General features: G+C 35.3%; 1 protein-coding gene across 1 annotated transcript; it reads right to left on the reverse strand.

The window, feature by feature from the left end:
• Positions 1–5,807: 5,807 nt before the first annotated feature.
• On the reverse strand, positions 5,808–6,830 carry LOC126079574 (olfactory receptor 5T2-like). Its single transcript, XM_049890667.1, has one exon. It carries the CDS (start codon positions 6,735–6,737, stop codon positions 5,808–5,810), a length of 930 nt encoding a protein of 309 aa, XP_049746624.1. The 5' UTR covers positions 6,738–6,830.
• Positions 6,831–18,230: the final 11,400 nt, after the last annotated feature.

Below are 18,230 nucleotides of genomic sequence, written 5' to 3' on the forward strand. Positions count from 1 at the left end.
AAATGCACCAGAGCTGTCACTGGATTTGTTTTCTAGATTACTTTCTATTATCACTTTTTAGCAGGCTTCCCTTCTTTTTCAAGTTTAGCCTCCTTTTCCTTAAACTGTTTGAAGCCTGTCTTGTCATTGTTTTTATAGTTAAGTTTTATTACTTATGGTTTTGGTTTTTAAAGTTCAATCATTTTACTCTACTTCTGCAGAGAAATGAGCGGGACAGAATGCTAACTTTTATGTCGTGTTCACTATGTGCTTCTCGTTGCTGTTGTTGGTTGGCATCTAGCAGATTCCGACTCACGGTGACCCCACGTGTGCAGACCAGAACTATTTCACGGGGCTAACGAGACCGTGACCCTCCTGAAGCCAGTCACCCAGCCTGTGTCCCTTGGGCGGGTTTGAACCGCCATCACTTCTGCTGGGATCCAAGTGCTTAACCTTTTGTGCCACCCGGGGCCTCTCATTATGTGCCGAGAACTAAGCAAAATGTTTTGAAATAATTATCTCTTATTCTGCATTGGAGCTTTAGGGGATGCATGTGAATATTTTCATACCTGATGAGACACCTGAGGCTCAGTGAAGTGAAGTTACTCACAGGCCACACAGGATATTGACTAGGTAAAGGCATGGGCTAAACTTAGGGTTTATTCTTTTTTTTAATTTAGTTTGCCCTTGTTGATATTGTTTTATTCCACCAAACACTAGCTCTTTGCTTTTGCTCAAATATTCATATTTTGTGTAGTGCAAATTAACTAGCATAATGCACATATATGGGTTAGTAAGCACAAAGTTTGGCACTTAATGATTTCAAAATAGGTGTTACCTGTAGTTATTACTATTATGATTAGCTTCTTGTGTCTTTTGAATGATGTTAATATTTTTCTCTTTTTTTAAATTTTAACATCAGTGTCACACTCTACCTGATTGAAGAGTCTTATAGTTGAAAAAGAAATAGCAATAAAATTATAATTTTCTGTATGCAAAATAAGTGCTCCTGGCAGCACAGTGGTTAGGTTCTCCACCGCTAACTGAAATATTGGGCGTTCAAAGCCACCAGCTGCTCTGTGGAAGATAGATGTGGCAGCCTGCTTTCCTAAAGATTTACAACCTCGGAAACCCTTTGAGGTAGTTCCACTGTCCTTTAGGGTCCCTAGAAGTCGGGATCGACTCAACTGCAATGGGTTCGTCTTTTTGGTTTTGGTATATGCAGACACTGGGCCACCTGATACTCAGCTATATCTTTCACAAAACAAAACATGCTTTTCCACATACAACTCTTCCAAGTTTTTTTTTTTTTTTCATTTAAAAGTACATCAAATATGTATCTGATAAGCTGATCTGATTTTGTTGCACCCACTATCCCATATCTCTTGTCTCCTGCCATGAAACCAAAAAGAATGTCAAGTTTTATAACAAGGAAAGTTTACCCTGGAAATCCTCAGAGCACATTCAATTTAATCAAAATATTTCCTGTCAGGTTGCTATACATCATGCTATTCAGTGCATTGTTCACTCTGAAATATATTTTATAAACATATCCTTACTTTAACAAGAGCAAGAATATCAGCAACAAGAATACCAATTACGGATTATCTACTGTGCATTAGTGCAATTAGCTTTGAGGAGGGAGAGGGTTTGTATATATCCTTATTGTTAATTCCCTCCTCTATTGAAATACAATTGATGAACAAGGCAGGGTTGTTCAAAGAGTACATGTCAGAAAAATAAAGTTTCTGTAGAATAACCCCCTATTTCTCCGGTTTTTTTTTTTCCCCTGCACCTTGTCTGATTTAACTTTTATCCCTGAAAAGAGTTATTTTAGTTTTCTACCAAATAATCTTGATTTTAAATCATTTTTGTATACATATATTTTATAGATCTACTCACATTTAACTCACATAATGAAAAAACGACGACAACAGCAACAACAAAAAACATGGCCCTTGAGTCGTTTCTGACTCATAGTGACCCTAAAGAACAGAGTAGAACTGTCCCATAGGGCTTCCAAGGAGTGCCTGGTGGATTCAAATTGCCAGCCTTTTGGTAAGCAGCCTTAGCTGTTAACCACTAGGCACCACGGTTTCCACTCACTTCCTGGAAACCTGTGGGGCAGCTCCACTCTGTCCCATGCGGTCTCTGTGAGTCAGAACTGACTCTACAGCAATTTTCTTTGGAGCTGTGCTGCATTAAGTACAAAAATTACTTCTTAGTATGAGATCTCTGCGGCCACCAGGACATAGAGACTAACTGTGGGCACCAGGGAATCTTTTAATCCTACGGCTTATCGCCCTGGGCGATGCGAAAATCAAGAGGGGGAAAAATCTCACTTTTATTGACTAAGTAATATTGTAGCTGTTTCTCAGAAATGCAGACTTTTAAATTTCAGGAGCACCGAAGTACTTTCCTATCTGGCATAGACAAAAAATTAAACCAAAACCATTGCCGCTGAGTCGATTTTGAACCACAGACCATATAGGACAGAGTGGAAATGTCCCACAGGGTTCCCAAGGCTGTGACCTTTATGGAAGGAGAGTGCCACATCTTTCTCCTGCAGAGTGGTTGGTGGGTTCAAACTGTTGACCTTTCGGTTAGCAGCCAAGAACTTAGCCACTGTGTCACTTATGTGATATAGAGTGCCGCCTAAAACATCCATCAGTTCTGCCAGTTCTAAAGCAGAAAGCATTTCCCTTCATACTAAGGCAACATATACTCCTTGGAATGAGGGTTCATTATATTATTCTGGAGCTTGGATTCTCAAACTTACAATTTTTAGATAATGCCTTTACATTTTGTGCCATATTTTTATGCTCATAGTACTATCATTTTCTTATTTCTTGTTTAATTTCCTTAATTTGAACTACTTTTATATGAACGAAATGTTTTAGTAGGCAATATTTCATTACTATTTAAATAAAATTCCTACATGCTATTGTGTAAGATATAAAGATGTGTGTAGATTTAAACATTTATATATACACACACACACATCTGTGTGTGCATACATATACATATGTATATATATATATTTAATTTCAAGAAGTCATTGCTGTGTTATCCAATATCATATTCACTTCTTTAGATTGTGAATAAAATCAATCTATTCTTCTTTTGTCCCATATCATTGCATCTCCATGGTTTTGTTCACAATGGAAGAAATTAGGGCACATAATTACTTCCATTCTTGTACACCAAACTAATAATATAAGAATGTGCTAAACGTAGGGTATAATAAGACTAAGATTTCAAAATACGCAAGAAAATTTTTCAACATTGACATCTGCATGGAGACAATATGAAATTCTCAAGTTATCATTAATCTCATTGGTAGAAGATGAGGTTTAATATCTTTCAATTTTTTTGTTCCAGACGGTACAGAATCATATCACAAATCATTACAGCTGATATTTTTTAGCAGTAACTCTGCCTGGATTAAGGCTACCTGCTAAATACTTGCTTCTACAAAAATAACAAATTATCATACATCAAAAGCAATATGCTAAATCTCCATTATTTAAGCCTCAGAGCTGATCATTAATTTTCACATGTTCATTTCAAACTTCTGTAAAAATGCTAAATCTCATTTATCAGGTGGATTGTTTGACTGTTATTTATGGCATTACATGGATGTCACTGCCACTTAGCAGTCAGTGGGCAAGGATTGGAGTCAATTGGAAAAGAGGACAGAGAAGGAATCATTTCAGTTCTGAGTGTGATTTCAATTAATAGAGCTTTCAAGATACTTAGTTCTCACAACTAGCCCTAGTAATAAGTAAAACATTTGGTTTAGCTTACCTGCGCAGAGAGATCTGCTGAAATCCAAGCCTTAGTTTACTCCAGGAAGCATGCTAGAGAGTTTTAAAAAGGTCCGAAGTCCCTGCAGACCTTCCCACTAGAATATGTTTGTTTCTAGGTGTCAAAATCTGAGCATGAGAACTAGGGTTCCTAGGTAAAAGTCTGATTCCCCTGGGAAAGAAAGACAAATAGAATGCTCCTTGGGCAAGTCTCCACTCAGAATTTCACTCAAAGATTAAAAATGTGGAGATAGCCTAGGCACTTGCTTAGATGATCACACCAAATAAAAAATACATGGAATGATTCACTCATATTTTTTCTTTTAATGTACCTTTATATGATCTGGGTAGTGCCCTGGCAATTGGATTAAGAAAATCGTACAGTTGGAAAGCACAGGATTCTGGCCCAATGAAAATTTTTAATGTCAATACTTATGATAAAGCTTAACACAAAGCCTCACTTGTAGAATGAAGAATAAGCCCTGGTGTGTTAACTGTAAAAAACAGATGATATACACCAAATTGAAAATGTGAAGTTTGTGAAGAGACTGAATATCATCTTTTGATGATAATTATCAAATTACAGATCACACCTTGTATCATTTCTAGGTTTTTTATTCAACTGATTTAAGTGGAAATGTATTTTTTCACATCAGCCTGTAATACTTTTTCGAATAATGTATAAGTCTTGAAATTAAATATCAATAACAATCTTTTCTTATTCTCTCTATGACATTTTCTAGCCTATAACCTTTGTGAGAGGAAGAGATATGTCCAAATATCTTACCTGTTTATTACAAGCTTCTAAAATAATATAAAGGATAGAGTACATGTCCACAAGATATTTGGTAACCAACTCACTGACTGATGGGATGAATGAATGAATGCAATATCCATCCTAAAATCTGAAATCAAAGATCAGAATTTTATTTCCAGTGCTGCAATCAATGTTTATGTTATTTTAACTTTGACAAAGAAACCATGACAACTTTCATCTCATTCTCTAAAATTTCCACTCCTTTAGGGCAGGACATAACTATTCTTTTGGTTTTTTGGTAATATCTAATACAAGTCTCCATCCAGCCAATTCTGACTAATGGTGGCCCCTATGTGTATGAGAGTAGAAATGTCCTCCATGTGGTTTTCTGTGGTTGTCGTCATTCAGAAGATCTTCAGAGGGCCATCTTGTTGAATTCAAACCACCAACCTTTTACCATTATGCACCCAGTGTCTTCTTAACCAGAGGTAACACTAATCCACAATTTTTCATTGACATGCTTTGTGTTATAATTTAACTATATTTTCACTCATTCATTATATATTATAATTTTGAAGATGTCTTTAATTACTTTTATAATACTGTGTCTCATTCTGCAATTTTTTTTCACACAGAAGAATGTTTGTAGAATTATCCAAGTTGATTCATTTAGCTATACATTGTTCACTGATATTGCTGGATATATACAATTCATTAGAAAAAGGAAAATGTGCTGTTTAATCTGCTCCAGATTCATATTTTAAAAATAATTAATACTAATTCTCAAATTTTCTAATGTCTGAAAGTACACTGTACTAAATAATTGCTTTATTATTTTTCATTTCAAAAATATAAGCAAGAGATAAAAATATAATATAAAATAAAGTATAAGAAGAACAGATTGTACTTTTTATAATATAAAAAATACAGATTGTATACATATATATCTGCACAAGTATATATAACAGAATCATTGTATGTATGTGTATACATACGTATGTATATATACGCATACACACCTGCACATACGTACATATATCAGCGTGAACAAAGTAAGAAGCAAATTGATGGCATGGTTCTTCTGTACGTGTTAACATAGCAGAGGTTACAGGTTAACTATTATCTTTATTTCAAAATATTCAAGAAGAACGGAAAGACACTAATAAACTAAAACTGAAATTTTCAATTTTTCATAGCTCCTTTATATTGAGACACAGACTGACTCTTGAGTTTTTTAACTTAATTTTTAGTGTTAAAAATATACTTTATTGATAAACCAATTTCTCCCACTTTTTTTTTAATGCTTCTTTTACATCTTTGTTCCTCAAACTGTAGATGATGGGATTCAGCATGGGAATCACAATGGTGTAGAATATAGACACTATCATGTCATGGTCCAAAGCATAGCTGGAACTTGGTCTCATGTACATGAAGAGGATTGTTCCATGGTAAATTGACACTCCAGTTAGGTGAGAGCCACAGGTGGAAAACACTTTTCGCCTTCCTTTAGCAGAACGTATCTTCAGAATGGCCAACAAAATTAAACCATAGGAAATCAAGACAATCAGGACAGTGAATATCTCAATAGAACCCACAGCGTAGAAGAGTAGAAGCTGGTTAATGTGAGTATCAGAACAGGAGATAGCAAGGAGTGGAGGGATATCACAAAAGACATGTCTGATTTCATTGGATGCACAGAAGGAGAGGCTAAAAGTTGCTACTGTGTGTAATGTAGCATGTGCAATACCACCAACATATGAAGCAGTGATGAGTGGCACAAAGACTCTGGGTGACATTTTAACTGAATAGAGAAGTGGGTTATAGATTGCTACATAGCGATCATAAGTCATTGCTGCCAAGAGAAAGCTTTCTGTGGTCCCAAAAGTAACATCAAAAAACATTTGTGTTGCACATCCCAGGAGTGAAATGGCTTTATTCTTTGACATAAAATCTACTAGCATATTTGGGGTAACAGATGAGGAACAGCAGGCATCCAAGAATGATAACACACTCAGAAAATAGTACATGGGGTTGTGGAGCCGGGAATCCTCAATGACCAGTACAACCAGTCCTAAATTTCCTGTCAGAGTAAAGAGGTACGTTGCTAAAAATAGAAAATATAAGACTACCTGCAGTTCAAGATTGTCTGTGAAACCCTTCAACACAAATGTTGTGACTTCTGTGTCATTTTTCATGTTGACACTTCATGGAACAAACTTGAAAATACACATTAAATCAAAATTTTTATTTTTATCGCAGGAATGCGTAATATTGTGACTGAAAGGAATGTTAACAATGTCCTCATATTGATTTTTTGGAAATTCGTGATTTCCCAGCAACAACTCATAAAACAACAACCAGATACTGAATAAAGGTCAGTACCACTCTCTGCAGATTTTTTTTTATTGTATACCACTCTCCGCAGAATTAAATAGAAAATACATTTCTTCATTTGTTAAAATCGGTCATTACCAAAATAATTGAGTTAACTGCTTTACTTATTAAAACCAGTTATTTATTCAAATAAATTTCTTTCTCACATCCTAATACTTGGGATAATATATCAATGCTCAGAGAATTAGAATATAATGCCAGAGTTCTAGCTCTTTCAGTTATCATGTACAATTATTTGCCATAATCTTCTCACCTGCAGAAAGAGGATATTAATGTTATCTTACAAGATTAAGGCAAACATTAAAAGAGAAAAATAAGTTAATGTAATTTAATTTTCAAAATAATTTAATATCTAAAATGTGCTGATTGGAGTTGGTTTTATAAACCAACACCTGCCTGTATTGTTACATCTAATAAGCTACCCTCTGAATATTCTCCAGTTCCATTACTAATTTTGGATTTTGCTGAAAATAATTTATCAAATTGTTTTTTGGGAGGAAAGATTCACCATGACCGAATTCAAAAAATACATGACAGTTTAGGTTTCATTCAAACATCTTTCTTAAATTCATACTATTGTATTTGTCCTTTTTTGGCTATATACTTCACCATTGGTATTATTGACAATCTACATCTTTTTCTACTCCCTCAAATATTTCTGGTGAAAATGTAAGAAATTACTGAAGATGTTAAAACAAAAAATCATGACTTTCATGATTATAAAGTATTTTCTTCCAAGGTGTTTTCATTCAAGACTTTACACTTCTTTATGTGTTGTTGATGGTGTACTCGGTGAAATAACAATTAAGTAATTTTTATCTTAGTATTAAAGTAGTACATAAAAAACATTTTTAAAAAGTACCTTTGCAGATATAAGATTTAAGGTTAAAAACAAAGAAAGAGAGGGACTGTAGAAAGAATAGATTATTTTCTGGATGGTCCCATGGCTAAACAAATCAGAAGTTCAAGAGTTACCTTTTCTTGAATTCAAAATTTAAATTATTAGCACATAAGATAGCACTGTTTGAAGGATATATGTTATAATACTATTTTAATAAAATATTTTTTTCATATCCTCACACTTCGTCTTACATTACTGTAGCTTACTGATTAGGAAATTTGAGTCAGTCTTATGGGTATATAATCTCCTGCAAATAATAGTCTGTATACTACTTAAATTAATGATCTAAGTCAAGCTCCAGTTTTAATGTATTGATATGGATCCCTCAGTAAGGGATAGGATAATTTAGAGTGACTTAACAGAGAATAAACCCAAATGTCTATAATATCCTGGGAAAGATAAGATCAGAATGACCTAGAAAAAAAAATTTTTAAATATTTAAAGAAAATATTTTATTTCCATCGGAATTGTGTAAAGAATAAAGTTAGAGGAAAAAATACTTGAATGATTTGTTAGAGAAGACAATATATTTTATATTGAATTCTCTTTTTTGGACATCATCATTTAAGACAGAACAGGTTAGATGTCTGAAACCATCCACTTTAATAACCTTATATTTTTGAGTGACTACAGCACTATAAAATGCTTTTAAATATATCATTTAATTAAAAAAAAAAACAAAAACTGTTCTACTGACTTGATTGGGAAATTCCTAAATATATTTCATATTTTGAAAAATGTCATTGGCAGGGGGAAAGGTGAATATGGATATTAACTGACGGGATATTGAGACAAAAGTGATGTCGATAAGATAAATATGGAGTCAAAGGAAAATAAAACATAAACTTTGATGAATGGTGAATGAAATCAATTCATTATATTTGTATAAAAATATTATGAGGAGTCTAAAGAAAAATGATTTTTAAGTACAATCTTTGACATCAATTCAATGATTCACCTCCATTTACAATGGTACAAGATAAATAACACAGGATTGGAATCCAAAAATATAAGCTCATCATTCAATTCTGTGATTAGAAGCTGTGTGTGATGTTAGATTTTCTCTCAAAAGTTTACTTCTCTTTAAATTGACAAAACAGTTTAATGAAGAAGCTATTCAGGCACAATTCAGACATATGTGCACACATTCGCTCAAACAGACACATACATGCAGACATAGAGCCAGGCACAGTAATTAAATATGCAGAGCAATTTCTTTGAAATATTTCATTTTTTGGTTACCAATGAAACAGATAAATATAATTGAATAATTTTCATCAGATGTATTTCTTCTTGGAAATCAAATTTGGGTAACAACATTTTAGTCAAAACATTGAAAAAATGTCTGTACCCAGAGACTTAAGCACATTTAATATATCTGTTTTGTGATTATAAATATGCAAACATTATTTTGTCAGTATCAAACCAAATGAATTGCATTAAAGGTGGCTATAAAAGTAGATTTAGTCATTTTCATCTGCCTTTTCATATCACAGAAATAGTATAATTCTTGAGTAAAGTTTCATCAATATGAAATAAGTTTATTCTTTAGAGAGTAAAGGAATTTTGTGAGTTGTGTGATCTGCTTTTAACAATAAAATCACATAGATTACAACATTGCCATTTGTTCATATTACAGTGTGGTTAATTTGTCTTTCTACAAAGAAAATGGTAAAAAAAAAAAATGTTAAGCACTAGAGTTAAACTTGTCTCGAAAACAGCTTTTCTGCTATGAATCAAAAGAAAAGTTATACTGAGCATGACTAAGTCAATGTTAGCACGTCTGGAAAGGCATCAAAGTCATAAAGAGAAAGTGTTTATGATTATTAAAGAATTTAGAAGGATCAATCTTAAGAAATTAATGTAAAGTCATTTCAATAAATATAACTTTAAGAGAAAGAAGATAACTCTAGATATCTTAGGCCCAACACTGAAACACTAATAATACAAAGGAGAGAAATAATAACAGCTATCTTCTGTTGAGCTCTTGCTGTACGAATGGAATTTTCTGTACTTTATAATATCTTTATAGCAATCCTCAAAACTATAAGTACCAGACAAAGATTCAATCCCAGCGGTCCCTGATCTCAAAGTGTATGTTCTTTCCATCCTTCTATACTGCCTCCTATCATATAATGGCTTCATTCTGAAACTGCTCCTTCCCCCATGATAAATAAAACAAAGCACCATTCTTGCCATGTTGGGCTATCTTTCAAGTCACCACTACCAGAGAAATATTATGAATGAAGCAATAATTTGAAGTGACTTCTAGATTTAGCAGCTAGCCAAATAAACCTAAAGTGTTTACTGTCCCCTCATTATTTATATCCAAATATAAGTCCACAGGCAGTTGAAGAGTTCAAATATTCTTGTTTTCTATTGCTATACTAAGTTTAATCCTTTCATCTCATTGTTCTTACTTTGAACTGGACTTTCTTCTTCCATCAGGAAAATTAAAGTATACATTCAATTTGCAGGCTCTTACCTACCTCTACAAGCATATATTTCATATTTTCTATTTCCTTGTTCTTTTTAAGAAGTATGGGTTTTAAATTGTTGGGGACAAATCTGCATTTATCAGATTTTGATGGCTATGTAAAAATCACCAATGCAATAGGGAAGAACCAAAAAAAATTTTTTTTTTTTAATACTGGAGATATCAGAGCATATTCTACCTTAATACTTTAGATACTTTCTTCGAAATATTCTGCAAATGACCTCGTATTTTCTCTTAGCTGCAGAACAGTGAATGCAGGGTTAGGTACACTGTGAACACATTTTATTTAGGTCTTTTATATCCACTTACTCTGCTGTTAAAGAAACCCATAGGAGGTGCCCAGAGGGGAATACTCCCCAATTATTTTCTGGTTTGAAATAGCAACATAGTGATTTACTCAATGATAGAGAAGTAAGTAGTTTTTGAATAATATACCAAATCTTGACCTTTGTTGAAAGAATAAATAAAGTTCTTTGAATTCTGATTTAAAATGATGTCATAGGGAAAAATACACTTTAACGTAAGATAATAGATTGTAAGATATTAGACAAAATCTTATATCATAGCTCTGATACTGGGTTAGCACTTAACTTTTCTGAGACCCAGTGTCCTCATACAAGCAGTGTAACCCATTTTATATTGCAACAAATAAATAAGTATAGTAAAATGTAATAAGGTAAAACAGTGATTTACCAATTGTAGAATGTAGCACAAGGGTTTGTAGTCATCCATATTCATTATACTTCTATGCTATTCAAATTATAAAGCATTTGAAGTAAATAAAGAATAGATTTTGAGTTTATTAAAAGGCATACAACTCAAGTGATTAAAAAATATAAACATTTAATAGTTACATAGAAGAGACATCAAATATTTAATGATCTGGAATACTTCATAAGTCATATATTTTGTGATTTCTGAATGATAATAGCACAGACAGTAGAAATTATGACATTTGAGTAAACACTCTATTATGAAAGAGCAAACAAAATAAATACTAAAAAAAAAAGAATTAGGTGAATCTGAGACAAAGGAAGCAGAAGAAAAGTCTCATTAAAAAAAATTCTTCCATTACTAGCATGCACACACTTTCATGCCCACGCACTAAACACAGGTACACACACACTAAATGCATATTCACACACACACTCACATACACTCACATGTACACACAAAGAGAAATTTAACGTTGGTAGACCAGCAAGGACCAACAGAATCTTTAACTTTCTACAATTCTCCAGATGCTTCTGATGGGCAACCAAGTTGGAAGCAGCAAATCCTGTGCAAATTGAAGTCTGGAGTAGTGAACTAACTTGCATAACCACCCATGGGTTAATTCAAAATGTCTTTTTGAGAGATTAATGAGTAGCAGAGAAACACAGCAAATAAACAATGACAGAGTCTAAGCACCGTGAAGAGAAGCAAAGCCAAGACAAGGGATAGAGTGAGGTCTTGTGGGCAACAGGTATATTTTTAAGAGGATGTAGTGTGAGCCTCTATGATGAGATGACACAGGAACCAAAATCTGAATAAAACGGTGAAACATGACATTGAGAATTCCTTTCACTTTTAAAAAAGTTCACAGACAGTAGTGATTATGACATCTGAGTAAAACCTTCGCTAGAAAATGACTCAGCAGCAACAACAAGAAAAACTAAAATACTGAAGGGAAATTTTTAGTAAGAAGAAGGTAATTAAAGAAATCTCTCATTAATAAACCCAGAATCTCCTCCAGAACATTCCTTAAAAATCCTTTACAAAAAATAAACACAAGCAAAGAAAGGGAAAGGAAATAAAAAATGACTTTGATAAAACTAAACCACAAAAGACCCCAGAATAAGAATTTTAAGGTATTAAGGCAAGGACAGCAGCAGGTACAGGGTAAACAAAAAGGGAAATATCAATAAGACCTGGTGGAACTGACTTGACAGCAACAGGTTTGGTTTGGGTTTTAGCTAGTATTAACCTTCATAACTGGACTCTGAAAGTAGAGAGCAATTTACTGAGTGGGGATCTCAGCAATATCAACCAGAAAAAGTGGGAAAAGCCTTCAGCCTCCGAACTGTAGGTAGGTGAGCACTCTTCCCTCCTCACCCAAACCCACAGCAAAGAATCACAAAAGGATTGTGGAAGACTTAACTGGTGCTCTGGGCCATTGAGGATCTCAGAAGTAAGCATCACACAATTCTTTCAAAAAGGACAAGGCTTCACCGTGAGGGGAAAAAAAAAAAAAATTACTGAGAGGAGAATTTAAATTGAATAGGGTGGAAAGACAGAAAGAAAATTTTCAAATAAGAGAGGGGGTGTTCTCAAAGGACGGCGACAACAACAGATACTTTCTACAGTGCCAAATATCACCTTAGAAGCCAAGACCTGTAGATCCACTGTAGTTCTTGTTGTTAGGTACCATTGAGTTGATTCCGACACATAAGTACCCTATGGACAACAGAACGAAACACTGCTCAGTCCTGTGGCGTATTCACAATTGTTCCTATGCTTGTGCCCAATGATGCAGCCACTGTGTCAATCCATCTTGTAGATCTACGGAATTCAGTAACCCAGAAGCCTCTCTCATGCTTTCTTCTTGTCAATATCTCCTCTGTAAAAGTAACACCTGCTCTGAAGAAAAGATTAATTTATTTAACAGCTACTGTTTAAATTCAAGGCTATAGATTTTTAATATAAACGCAGAAAATCCACCAGATATATGGACCAGTTGGTTTACTTTGCTTATAAAGAAAATGGACAAAGTTGTGATTATGGCCAATAGTTTGGTCGAATGGTCGGGAACTTTGAAGGAATGTAATTGGAAAATAGGTGAAAGGGCTGTCTGGGGAGGAGGTATGTGAATTGTCCTTTCTGAATGGGCAAAACATATGAAGATATTTGTGTCCCATGTGAATACTGACCAATAAGTGACCTCAGCAAAGGAAAGTTTTAATAGTCAACTTAATAGGATGATCTGTTCTGTGTATACCAGTTAGCTTCTTTGCCTGGCCACTCCTGTCATTACCCAATGGGTTCATGGACAGAGTGGTCATGTTTGAATTCATGGAGGTTATGTATGAGTTCAGCAACATGAATTTCTACTCACCAAAGACAACCTGGCTATGGCTACAGCTGAGGGCACAATCTACAAGCAGCAGAGGTCAACACTGAGTACCCAGTATGATGCCATCACCCTGAGTGATCAACCAGCTAGCTACCTGATAGTGGAATGATTATGTTGGACAACTTCTATCCTGGAAAAAGACAATGTTGTTATTATTGGGCTAGACATTTCCTTTGGTTATTATGGATTTGCTTTTCCTATACACAGTGCTTCTGCAAAAACTAGTATCCATGGAACTAAAAGAATGCCTGACTCTACTATGATTAGGCTCCACGCAGCATTGCTTCTGATCTATAAGTTATTATATAAGATTACAAAGACAAGAAAGACTCTCTAGAACTTGAAAAGTTTGATCGTTTATTCTGCCAGATCTCTGATATTCTAATGTTCTATCACATAGAATATTAATAGTTATCTCTATGAAACATTGTCTCTACTCTTATAACTTCTTATCTACCTGTTTATAGTATAATTATGTGTATTAATATCTTGTCTCTTATATTAAACTTTCAGTGTGCTTACATCTAAAACCCATAGAACTTAGAAATCTAGGACCTTATAATTAAGATGAGAAACAGAGTTATTTTTATTAAACAGTTACAAATTCTGACATATGTTTTGCTTTCACATTATTTACTAATATACATGTTCACAGGATTTGGAGATAATTGAGCAGGTTAGATTTCCAGAAGGAGGAAACTGAATATCAGGGGATTTAATTTATTAACCAATGGCACATAACTAATTAACATCAGAGCTAGGAATGTGTTCTCTATTGTTAGATTTATTTTCCAGTTCTACACCATAATCTTTTCCACTGAGGCATCAGTTTTCCAGAGGCCAAAGTGATTCATTTAATCATTTTTATCAAGTAGTTCATTGTTTCAGAACCATTCTCTTGTTATTGTGGGATATTATCTATCAATCTATCATCTATATATCCATCCCTTCATCCCTTCATCCCTCCCTCATCCCTCCCTCCCTCCCTCCATCCATCCCTCCATCCCTCCATCCATCCCTCCATCCCTCCATCCACCCACCCATCCATCCATCCATCCATCCATCCATCCATCCATCCATCCATCCATCCATCCATCCACCCACCCACCCACCCACCCACCCACCCACCCACCCATCCATCCATCCATCCATCCATCCATCCATCCATCCATCCATCCATCCATCCATCCATCCATCCATCCATCCATCCATCCATCCATCCATCCATCCATCCATCCATCCATCCATCCATCCATCCATCCATCCATCCATCCATCCATCCATCCATCCATCCATCCATCCATCCATCCATCCACCTCTCTATATTTTTTGTTGTTGTTGTTAATTTTCTGTTCCAAAAGAGAATTAGCAATACTTCTCCTCAGTGTATCCCCTTTGAACTACAAGAAAAGCTCAAGAAGCAGGTTTAAGAATCCAAACACAATCATAGCATACTTTAATTGAGTGAGCAGTTCAGTTCCACAGGTAGGAGGAAAAAAAATTTCATCACATACAAAATATTTTAAGAAATTTGAGTCTTCAATCTCCAACAAGAGTATATGCCTTGATGTTTAAATGTGAATTAGGTGATCCTAGATAATTCCAACTTGTATTAAAAACTGAATGTTTCCTGAGAACATAGAAAACAGAAAGCACCCCCTACATATGTAACTCAATAAAGGTGGAAATGAGAAATTTGTTTTGCTTTTCCTTATGGATGATAATCAAAATAGGAGTAGTAGAATTAAGAAGCTATATTTAAAAATTAAAACCCGATGGTGAGGAGGGTCCAGGACTGTACAGTGTTTCATTCTATTGTACATAGGGTGACTATGTGTTGAAAAGTGATTCTAAGGCACCTAAAAACAGAAACAAATTAAAAAGTCTTGGAAATTATTAAAAAGAAAGAAAATGAAATTTCAACCAGCAATTAGTTATATGCTTAATTTGTGATTACAATTTTTTTTTTCCCTCATGGAGGGGTTCAAATTATTTTAAAACTTATTTTTCCCTAGAGGTCATTTTTAATGTATATACATTTTCCAATTTTATGTCTGTTTAAGGTGGATGACTTTAACAAATAATTCAAAAATGTGAGAATGTCATTTTTGTATTACTTTAGGGGCTGACGTTTCCAGAATAATGACTTGGCACCATGGGATTGCAATATGGTCAAGTAGAATCAGAGAAATGTGAGGTAAATCCTTGCTTGACTAGTAACTATCTGTGTGACATTGGCCAACTTTTATGTCTAGCTAGGCTTCGCTTTTTTCTCTCTTCTATAAAACAACACTAATTTATTTAGTTTTCAGGGTGCTATGTAGATTATATACATGTCATGGATTGAATTGTGTCCTCCCAGAATATGTGCCAAATTGGTTTGGACATGATTCCCAGTATTGTATGATTGTTCTCCATTTTGTGATTGCAATTTTATGTTAAAGAGGAGTAGGGTGTGATTGTAACACCCTTACTAGGGTCACATCCCTGATTCAATGTAAAAGGAGTTTCCCTGGAGTGTGGCCTGAACCACCTTTTATCTTATAAGAGGTAAAAGGAAAGGGAAGCAAGCAGAGAGGGGGGACCTTACACCACCAACAAAGAAGCACCAGGAGCAGAGGGAGTCCTTTGGGTGCAGATTTCTGTGCACAGAAATTCCTAGCCCAGGGGAAGACTGACAAGAAGGAACTTCTTACAGAGCCAACAGTGAGAGAAAGATTTTCCCTGGAGCTGATACCCTGAATTTAATTTCTAGCCTACTAGATTGTGAGAAAATAAATTTTTCTGTGTTAAAGCCATTTACTTGTGGTATTTCTGTAATACCAGCACTATCTAACTAAGACAGAATTTGGGACTGTGAGAGTGGGGTGCGGCTGTAACAGATACCTAAAATGTGGAACAGATTTTGAAACTGTGAATGAATAGAAGATTTAGAAGGAAGTGAGGAGAACTGTGAACACTGGAGAAGTTGCAGATGGTGATAAAGAGCAGCAGAGAACCAACAGCAACAGTAAATTGGCAGCAACAGAACCAGGAGACCAGTTCCAGCCAGTGTTGGAGCTGACCCACAGATCAAGAGAGCTGACTGCCTGTGTGCAGGAGGCTTCCTGGTGGAGTGGGGTGCCTCCAAGTATTTATTGGTGAAGTTACTGAGCTTTGGAACACTTGCCCCAGCAGGTCAGACGTGGGTGTGAGGCCCGAGGATTGAGAGGCTAAGGGACACAGGAAGCTGAGCTGCTTATACCACTAAGAAAGAAGCACCAGGAGCAGAGTGCATTCTTTGGACTGGGGGTTTCTGTGCAGATAACCTTCTAGTCCAGGGGAAGACTGACAAGAAGGACCTTCCTCCAGAGCTGAAAGAGAGAGAAAGCTTCCCCATGGAGCTGATGCCCTAAATTTGGACTTCTAGCCTACTGTCAGAAAATAAAATTCTCTTTGATAATGTCATCTACTTGTAGTATTTCTCTTATAGCAGCACTAGATAAGTAACAGAGCACAATAACGCATACAAAATTCCTAGCCCCTTGAATCCACTTAATAATATGTGGTAGCTGCTATCATGGCTTTCTTTCCTCTGAAGCCTAGTGTTTGTAGTACTGTTCTGATGGACACCTGGTTGTTTATGTTTTCTGACTTTGTGACTATATGAGTTGAGGAATTAATATATTTTTAGTCTTACTGATGGAACTTGTTCACTAAAAAAAAAGAAAAAGAATTAGAATCCATGTTTTCGTGTTCCTACCCTCTATAGGGAGCTCTGGTGGCACAGTGGTTAAGAGCTCAGCTGTTAACGAAAAAGTTGGCATTTCAAACCCACCAGTCTTTCTTAGAAACTATATGGGACAGTTCCACTCTGTTCTGTAGCATCTCTATGAGTTAGAAATGACTCAATGGCAATGGGTTTAATACTTTAGTTTTAGCCTCTATAGGGAGCCCTAACGGCACAGTGGTTAAGAGCTTGGCTGCTAAAAGTCAGCAGTTCAAATCCACCAACAGCTCCTTGGAAACCCTGTAGAGCATTTCTACTCTATCTTATAGGGTTGCTATGAGTCGGAATTGATAGAAGGCAACATTTTTTTACTGATTTATTTTTTGGCTTAGTCTCTATAGCCTCTTAAAGTGAAATCAACAAGTCATAAACACAACCAAACATTTGTCATCTAGCCGACTCTGACTCATGGTGACGCCACGTCTGTCAGAGCAGAGCTGTGTTCCATAAGGTTTCAATGGGTGATTTTTCAGAAGCAGATAACCAGGCCTTTCTTCTGAGACACCTCTGGGTGGATTTCATCCTCTCAACTTTCGATTAGCAGCCGAGTGTTTTAACCATTTGTGTCACTCATGGACTGTGTCATAAACACTAAGAGTTCTGATTTGCTTAAAAATTAGCTAACAGAAATGCCTGTTTGAAGAAGATCTGCTCCTCTATCAATTCTCCATTTCTCTATAGTGAAAAAGATCATTGCTCTCACAGGACCAGATTTGGTATAAAATATAATTTCATTCATTAAATCACATTCTTGCTCTACAGACAAGAGCAGATCATCAAGGGTTGCCTGAAAATTACATCACCAAGAATATCCAGAGAATTTAAGCAAAAGACACTATTATTTTATGGACAAGCCCAAAGGCAGAATGCAATGACAAAGATGGAGGTCCTATGGGTCTGTTCTACCCTGTCCTACAGGGTCGTTAGGGGTTGAAATCAACAGACAGCATTGGTTTTGGATTTTGCTTTTTAATCCCATCATTTCCCAGGATATTAATATGCCCCTCTCAGGAAC

Source organism: Elephas maximus, chromosome 7 (assembly GCF_024166365.1).
Source record: "Elephas maximus indicus isolate mEleMax1 chromosome 7, mEleMax1 primary haplotype, whole genome shotgun sequence".
Classification (NCBI taxonomy): Eukaryota; Metazoa; Chordata; class Mammalia; order Proboscidea; family Elephantidae; genus Elephas; species Elephas maximus.

Coding starts and splice junctions, on each gene's coding strand:
- LOC126079574 (XM_049890667.1), bottom strand. CDS start 6,737: ATGAAAAATGACACAGAAGTCACAACATTTGTGTTGAAGGGTTTCACA.